The sequence below is a fragment of the Gopherus evgoodei genome, chromosome 1 (genome assembly GCF_007399415.2).
Source record: "Gopherus evgoodei ecotype Sinaloan lineage chromosome 1, rGopEvg1_v1.p, whole genome shotgun sequence".
Classification (NCBI taxonomy): domain Eukaryota; kingdom Metazoa; phylum Chordata; order Testudines; family Testudinidae; genus Gopherus; species Gopherus evgoodei.
Genome location: NC_044322.1, coordinates 266,880 through 275,035, shown reverse-complemented (window position 1 = coordinate 275,035; position 8,156 = coordinate 266,880). Strand labels below are relative to the sequence as shown.

Sequence of the window (8,156 nt, the reverse complement as noted above, 5' to 3'; positions counted from 1 at the left end):
AAGGTGCCCCTGAGGATCTGGGTATAGGACATGGTGATAAAAAACACATCCAGACCCTTCACACAGATTAGCACAGAGAGGCCATAGTAACTACTGACACGGGTGTCAGTGCAGGCCAGCTTCACCGCAGCCATGTGCTCTCAGTGTGTGTGGGGGATGATGTTGGTTCTACAATATGGCCGCCACCTCGCCAGGAAGGGATAAGGCAGTAGGAGCATGGCACCATGCAGCACCACGGCAAGCCCGATCTTGGCCACCACAGGGTTTGTCAGGATGGGGAAATCTCTCAGCGGGTGGCAGATGGCCACGTAGTGATCAACAGCCATGGCCACAAAGATCCCAGACTCTATCACTAAGAAGCAGTGAATGAAGTACATCTGGGTGAGGAAGGCGCTGAAATCGATCTCCCTGGAATTGAACCAGAAGATGCTGAGTGTTTTGGGCAGGATGGATGTTGGCAGAAACAGGCTGGTGACAGCCAGCATGCAGAGGAAATAGTACTAAGGGGGGATATGATTGAGGTCTATAACATCATGATTTGTGTGGAGAGATTAAATAAGGAAGCGCTATTTACTCCTTCTCATAATACAAGAACTATGGGCCACCAAATGACATTAATAGGCAGCTGGTTTAAAACAAACATAAGGAAGTGTTTATTCACACATGGTACCGTCAACCTTTGGAACTCTTTGCCAGAGGATGTTGTGAAGTCCAAGGCTATAACAGGGTTCAAAACAAGAACTATATAAATTCATGGGGCAGATAGGTCCATCAATGGCTTTTAATCAGGATGGGCAGGGACATTGTCCCTAGCCTCTGTTTGCCAGAAGCTGGGGATGAGTGGCAGGGAATGGATTACTTAATTATTTCCTGTTCTATTCATTCTGTCTAGGGCACCTGGCATTGGCCGTTGTTAGAAATAGGATGGATAGTGGCTAGATGGACCTTTGGTCTGACCCACTTTGGCTGTTCATATGTTCTTATTTTCAGTAAGTGATTCAGGAAAGAGGGCTCTGCACTCCAGAACACCAAGAGAAAACTTTAGGTCCCTTTATGAGCAAAGATCCAGAGCAGCCTGTTCTGTATCTGTTTGGTCCTCACCCCGTATATGATGGGGTTCAGCATGGGGGGCACCAGGAGGTACATATTGGCAATGAGAACATGGAAATGTGGGGCCACATTGTGGCCAAATCGGTGTGTCAGGATGGAGAAGAGACTGGGGATGTAAAAGGCTAAGATGACACAGACGTGGGCAATGCAGGTCCCAAAAGTCTTGAGGCGGGCATCCTTTGTGGGAAGGCCTATGATAACCCTGAGAATTTGAGTATAGGACACAGCGATAAAAAACACATCCAGACCTGTGATGAAGAATACCAAAGACAGGCCATAGTAATTACTGGCACTAATGTCAGCACAGGCCAACTTGACCACAGCTATGTGATCGCAGTAGGTATGGGGGATGATGTTGGTTCTGTAATAGGGGCACCGCCACACCAGGAAGGGATTGGGTAGTACGAGTATGCTGCTGCGTAGTACCACAGTGAGACAGATTTTGGCCACCGTGGGGTTTGTCAGGGTGGTGGAATGTCTCAGGGGATCGCAGATGGCTACATACCTATCCAAAGCCATGGCCACAAAGATCCCAGATTCCATTGCTGAGAAGCAGTGAATGAAGTACATCTGCATGAGACAGGCACTGAAATTGATTTCCCTGGAATTGAACCAGAAGATGCTCAGCATTTTGGGTAGAGTGGACGTGGACAGGACCAGGTCAGTGGCTGCCAGCATGCAGAGGAAATAGTACATGGGCTTATGGAGGCTTGGCTCCCTCTTCACAATGAACAGGATGGTGAAGTTCCCCAAGATGACTATGATGTACATGGTGCAGAAGGGGATGGAGATCCAGACATGGGCAGCCTCCAGGCCAGGAATGCCCAGCAGGATGAAGGTGGAGGGGTTGGTGAAGTCGGTTGTGTTAGTATCTGACATGGAGTAGGGGAGAAGGTGTCCAACTTTGAGGCAGAATGGTGTCTCCTGCATGTACTGTATGTCCCCTGATTTTCTGTATGTGCCCAAGCTCTAGGGTGATGGTCGTAGTACAAATGCCTGGATGGAGAGACAATGTTAATATGAGACACTGCATGTGCTACCGGAAACTGTTCTCATGGGGCAAACAGATTGGTCACTCTTCATACACTGAAAATGACATTTTTGTTATTCAGAGAAATTAATTATGAAAAAATGACCCTACTTATGCAAATTCCATACTTTATGGTGCTCCATGTGTGGGAAATGATAATAGGCACCAACAGGAAACACTAAGGTGGATATGCCTTATAATAGGATGGAGAATAAACTGCTTTGGATCTGTGTTCAGTTATGGTGACCCTCTCTCTATAGAGGATCATATAATATCAGGCTTGGAAAAGGCCTCAGGAGATCATCTAGTCCAACCCCCTGCTCAAAGCAGAGCCAATTCCCAGACTTTTTTTTTTTGGTTAAACCCCAAGTTCGCTAAATGGTCCTCTCAAGGATTGAACTCACAAGCCTGGGTTTTGCAAGCCAATGCTCAAACCACTGAGCTATCCATCCTCCCTTTGCAGTAGCAGATAGAAAGGGGATTTCCAAGAAACTGTATGAGACTAGGGGAGGCGATAGATGAGAGGAAAATAAAGAATGGAACAGTTTACATTCAAATGGACAGAGAGAGAACAGTTCCTAACCAGTAATATCTAGAGATACTTGTAATATTCTGGGGTCCACATTTGAAAAAAGATGTTGAAAACTTGGAGAGGGTGCAGATATTGGCAGATCCAGACTGGATGTTTTTTTTTTCCTGGAAGATCTGCTTGGAGGGTTGTTTACACTTAAAATGCTACAGCCGTGCTGCCATAGTGCTTCAATATAGACACTATTTACACATATGAAGGGTTCTCCCCTCAGCACAGGTAATCCCGGAGAGGTGGTAGCTAGGTCGATGGAAGAATTCATCTCATGCTGTCTACACCAGGACACAGATTATCCAACAAGTTCTTGGAATGTATAGGAGAGAACTTTTTTTCCAGAAACTGGAGAAACCTACTAGGAGAGAGGCTGTTCTAGACTTGATTTTGACATATGAGGAGGAACTGGTTGAGAATTTGAAAGTGGAAGGCAACTTGGGGGAAAGTGACCATGAAATGATAGTTTATGAATCTAAGGAATGGTAGGAGGGAGAATAGCAAAATAAAGACAATGGATTTCAGGAAGGCAGACTTGAGCAAACTCAGGGAGTTAGTAGGTAAGATCTCATTGGAAGCAAGTCTAAGGGGAAACACAATAGAAGACAGGTATTTTTTCAGAGGGACATTATTAAGGGCACAAGAGTAAACTATCCCTCTGCATAGGAAACATAGGATGTATGGCAAGAGACCACAATGACTTAACCAGGAGATCTTGAATGATCTAAAAATCAAAAAAGGATCCTACAAAAGTGGAAACAAGGTCACATTATAAAGGAGAAATTTTAGCAAATAACACATGTATGCAGGGGCAAAATTAGAAAAGCCAAAGCACAAAAGATCAAAATAACTAGAGACAAAAGGGCAACAAGAAAACATTCTACAAGCACCTTAGGAGCAAGCGAAAGACCAAAGACAGGGTAGGTCCGATACTAAATGAAGGGAGAAAAACAAAAACAAGAAATGTGGACATGGCAGAGGTGTTTAATGACTTATTTGTTTCGGTTTTCACCAAGGCAGTTAGTGGTGTTTGGGCACCCAACATAGAGAATGCCAGTGAAAACGGGGTAGGTTCAGACGCTAAAATAGAGAACAAAAAAGTTAAAAGTTACTTGGACAAGTTAGATGTCTTCAATTCACGAGAGTGGAATGAAACGCATCCTAGAATACTTTGAAGGAACTGACTGAGGAAGGATCTGAGCCATTAACGATTATCTTTGAAAAGTCGTGGGAGTCAGGGGAGACTCCAGAAGATTGGAAAAGAGCACATATAGTGCTTGTCTATAAAGAGGGAAACCCATGCAATTACAGACCAGTCAGCTTAACTTCTGTACCAGGTAAGATGATGTAGCTATTTATTAAGGAATCAATTTGCAAACGTCTAGAAGATAATGAAGTGATAAGTGACAGTCAGCATGGATTCATCAAGAACAAAACATGTCACACCAACCTCATAGCTTTCTTTGACAGGGTAACAAGCCCTGTGGATGTGGGGAAGCAGTAGATGAGGTATATTTAGACATTAGTACAGCTTTCGATACAATCTCGCATAAACTTCTCATTAGGAAACTAGAGAAATACAACCTAGGTTGAGCTACTATAAGGTGGGTGCATAACTGGCTGGATAACTGCCCCCAGAGAGTAGTTATCAATGGCTCACAGTGATGCTGGCATGGCATAACAAGTGGGGTTCCGCAGGGATCAGTTTTGGGTCCGGTTCTTTTCAATGTCATCATTAACGATTAAGACCATGGCGTAGAGAGTGCACTTATGTTTGTAGCTAATAAAAGTTGGGAGGGGTTGGAAGTCTTTGAGAATCAGATAAACATTCAAAATGATCTGGAAAAATTGGAGAAAAGGATGATTATTCATCTTGAAAACATGACCTATGAAGGAAGAATGTTTAGTCTAAAAAGGAGAAGACTGAGGGGGGGAATGATAACAGTTTTCAAATAGCTAGAAAAGTTTTTACAAAGAGGGAGAAAAAGTGTTCACCTTAACCTCTGAGAGAAGACAAGAAGCAGTGGACTTAAATTGCAGCAAGGGAGGTTTAGGTTGGACATTAGGAAAAATGTTTCAAAAAAGGCAAATGCAATATTCAGTTATATTAGGAGAAATATAACATGCAAGTGACGGTACGACATAGTATTCCTCTACTCGGTGTGCCTAGGTCTCAATTGGAGTAATGTGTCCACATTTGCACATCAATTAACAGAAAGGATGTAGAGAACCAGGAAAGGATCCATAGGCAAATAACAAATAATAAATGTTATGCAAGGGATGGAATGCAAACTGTATGAGCAAACCAAAGAAACCAATATGTTTACTTAGAAAAGAGGAGATTAATGGGGGACATTTTAAATGTATTTAAACACTTGAAAGGCTGCCATAAAAAAGTGGAGGAAAGTTATTCTGTCTTACCACAGAGGGGCAGGACAAGAGGCAATGGGTTAAAATTCCAGCATAGTAGATTTTAAATTAAATTTCAGGAAAATCTTCTTAACTTTAAGTACAGGAGGCCAATGGAACAGACTCCTAGAGAAGTCATGGAAGCTCCCTCTGTGGAGGTTTTCCAAAGTTGTGTGAATGGCCAACAGTCTTAGATGACTAACACAAAACCAATCCTGTATCTTGTCCGGGGATAGACTAGCTGTCCTTTGTGTTCCCTTATAACTCTATGGCTTTTTCATTCTATGATGTGAAATCCTAGTGCAGACCCGGCCTTAGTCACGCAAACGTCTTTTGGCTTAATACGGAGGTAACTGAATGAAATTTAATGGTCCTCTACTTTACAGGAGGTCAGACTTGATGATCAAATGGTCCCTTCTGACCGTAAACCCTATGGATCTATTGATAAAGAAAGTAGATCAGGCATTTATATTCAATGTGTCTCATAGCATGGACAAGGGAACATTTAGTTAAACTGAAAGTCTGAACATATAACATTGAGAAAAGGTAATTGCAAACATAATTCCTATTTGGCCTCTAGAACTCAATGTCTAGAACTCAATGTCTAGAAGTAGACATTGAACAGAGTCAAAGTCAGCCCCTCCACACTGGCCTGGCAGTGCAGCAGGCAACTTGGTATCACCTCTTCAACTCCCAGCATCTCAGGCTCTAGGTTGGGGAAAACAGGGTGACCATCTCAGCGCTGAGGTGTCTACCTTATACCCAGACCCCCACTCTTGCCGCCAACTAATCTCAGTGGCTGGATCCATGTGGGTTTCCTTCAGGCAAACCACAAAGTACCCTACATCACAAAGGAAGGAGAGCATCTGGGAAGTGTGGAGACCCACCTTGGAGCCTCTGGTGTTCAATGTTGAAACGATGGTTGGCTTCATTCTGAGGGCTGAGGTGGATCCTTGTGGGCAGGGAATCGACAGTCGGCCTTGCAATTGCTGACCAACTGAAAGCCTTGTCACAGAAGTTGCAAGTCCACTGGTAGACCAGGATGTCCTACCTCCTAGTTTCCTCCACTCCTGCAAAACAGCCCTTTCTGCTCTAACACACTATACCCCACTCACCTCCGAGAGATGAGATAGATTCCAGGATTCTTTATGAGATCTCTCTGTCTCCACAGAGTTAATAACAGTGTAAGAATAAACATTGATATGTTAACACTAACCAGCCCCCCATAAGATGTGAAAACATGTTGGTTTTAAGATGACTGGGTTGCAGCTGTCAAGAGGAAGGGAAGACAGGAGGAAGTGACATGGGCAGGGCATTGAGGAGAAGACACACAGCAGGGTTGAGACTTTACAAAGGACTTGGGGTAAGATTGTAATTTCAGAGATCCAGCTGTGAGCAATTAGAAAGGTGGTAGTAGTGCACACAGACTGACTCCCAAGTTCATCTCATTGACAAAGCACAGGAAAGGGTTTAATCTCACTTTTACTGTCCAGGAAGTGATTCAGGGAAGAGGCCTTAGCACCATGCACCAGCCAGCTCTGCACAGAGCTCAATCTGAGAGCCAGATCACAGGGAGAAAACATTTAGGTCTCTTTATGAGTAAAGAGCTGGAGCAGCCTGCCCCAGGTCTGTTTGGTACTCACCTCGTAAATGATGGAGTGTAGCACAGGGGGAACCAGGTCGCACACACTGGCAGTGAGAACGAGGAAGTGCAGTGGCACATTGCGGCCAAACCAGAACATGAGAGAGAAGAATAAATGTGGGATGTAAAAAGCTAAGATGGCACAAAGATGAGAGATGAAGGTCCCAAAAGTTTTGAGCTGGGCATCCTTTGTGGGGAGGCGGAAGATGGCCCAGAGGATCTGAATATAGGACACTGAGATAAAGAACATGCCCATTCCGATCACAGAAAAAAGATCAAACAGGCCATAGTAACTACTGATGCTGATGTCAGTGCAGGCCAGCTTCACCACAGCTATATGCCGACAATGGAAGTGAGGGATGATGCTGGTTCTGCAATATGGCCACCGCCTCGCCAGGAAGGGATAGGGTAATGCAAGTATGCCACTGCGCAGCACCACGGCCAGGCCTATAGTGGTCACAACAGAGTTTGTCAGGGTGGTGGAATATCCCAGAGGATGGCAGATGGCCATGTAGCGATCAAAAGCCATGGACATGAGGGTACCAGACCCCATCCCTGAGAAGCAGTGAACGAAATACATCTGGGTGAGGCAGGCACTGAAACTGATCTCTCTGGAATTGAACCAGAAGATGCTCAGCAGTTTGGGTTGGGTGGCTGTGGACAGGACCAGATCGCTGATGGTCAGCATGCAGAGGAAATAGAACATGGGCCCATGGAGGCTCGGCTCCCTTTTCACAATGAAAAGAATGGTAAAGTTCCCCAAGATGGCTATGATGTACATGGTGCAGAAGGGGATGGAGATCCAGACATGGGCAACCTCCAGGCCAGGAATTCCCAGCAGGATGAAGGTGGAGGGGTTGCTGAAGTCGGTTGTGTTCGAATCTAACATGGAGTATGTGAGATGGTGTCCAACTGTGACGCATAAGGGTGTCTTCTGCATGTGCCCTATGTGCCCTTGACTTTCTGTGTGTTCCCAGGATCTCGCATGAGAGTCGCAGTAGAAATGCCTGCATGGACAGACAACGTTAATATGAGACACTGCATGCAGTAGTGGAGGCTGTTCTCATGGGAGAAGCAGATTGATCGCTATTCACACACTGTAAAATTACATTTTCATTATTCAGAAAAAAATAACTATGAACAATGACCTTATTAAATCCAATTCCATATTTTGTGGTGCTCCCTGCACTAATAATTCATACACTTTGTAGTGAGGGATCCTTAAGAGGCAGCAGTAGGAAACACAAGTGTAGATACTGATTTTCCATCAATGTTCCTTAATGCAATGAAAGCCTGGATAGGGAGTCCATACTGAAGAGAGGTCCCCATTCATCCAGTTGCTGGAACTCAGAGAGTGGGGGAAAAAAACTTTTTCTAAGACGTGT

The 8,156-nt window shown here is 44.5% G+C and overlaps 2 protein-coding genes across 2 annotated transcripts; both read right to left on the bottom strand.

The window, feature by feature from the left end:
* Positions 1–1,041: 1,041 nt before the first annotated feature.
* LOC115645466 (olfactory receptor 52E4-like) lies at positions 1,042–1,995 on the bottom strand. Its single transcript, XM_030550144.1, has one exon. It carries the CDS (start codon positions 1,987–1,989, stop codon positions 1,042–1,044), a length of 948 nt encoding a protein of 315 aa, XP_030406004.1. The 5' UTR covers positions 1,990–1,995.
* A 4,717-nt stretch (positions 1,996–6,712) lies between these two features.
* LOC115647933 (olfactory receptor 52E4-like) lies at positions 6,713–7,660 on the bottom strand. Its single transcript, XM_030554886.1, has one exon. The coding sequence runs from the start codon at positions 7,658–7,660 to the stop codon at positions 6,713–6,715; it is 948 nt and encodes a 315-aa protein (XP_030410746.1).
* Positions 7,661–8,156: the final 496 nt, after the last annotated feature.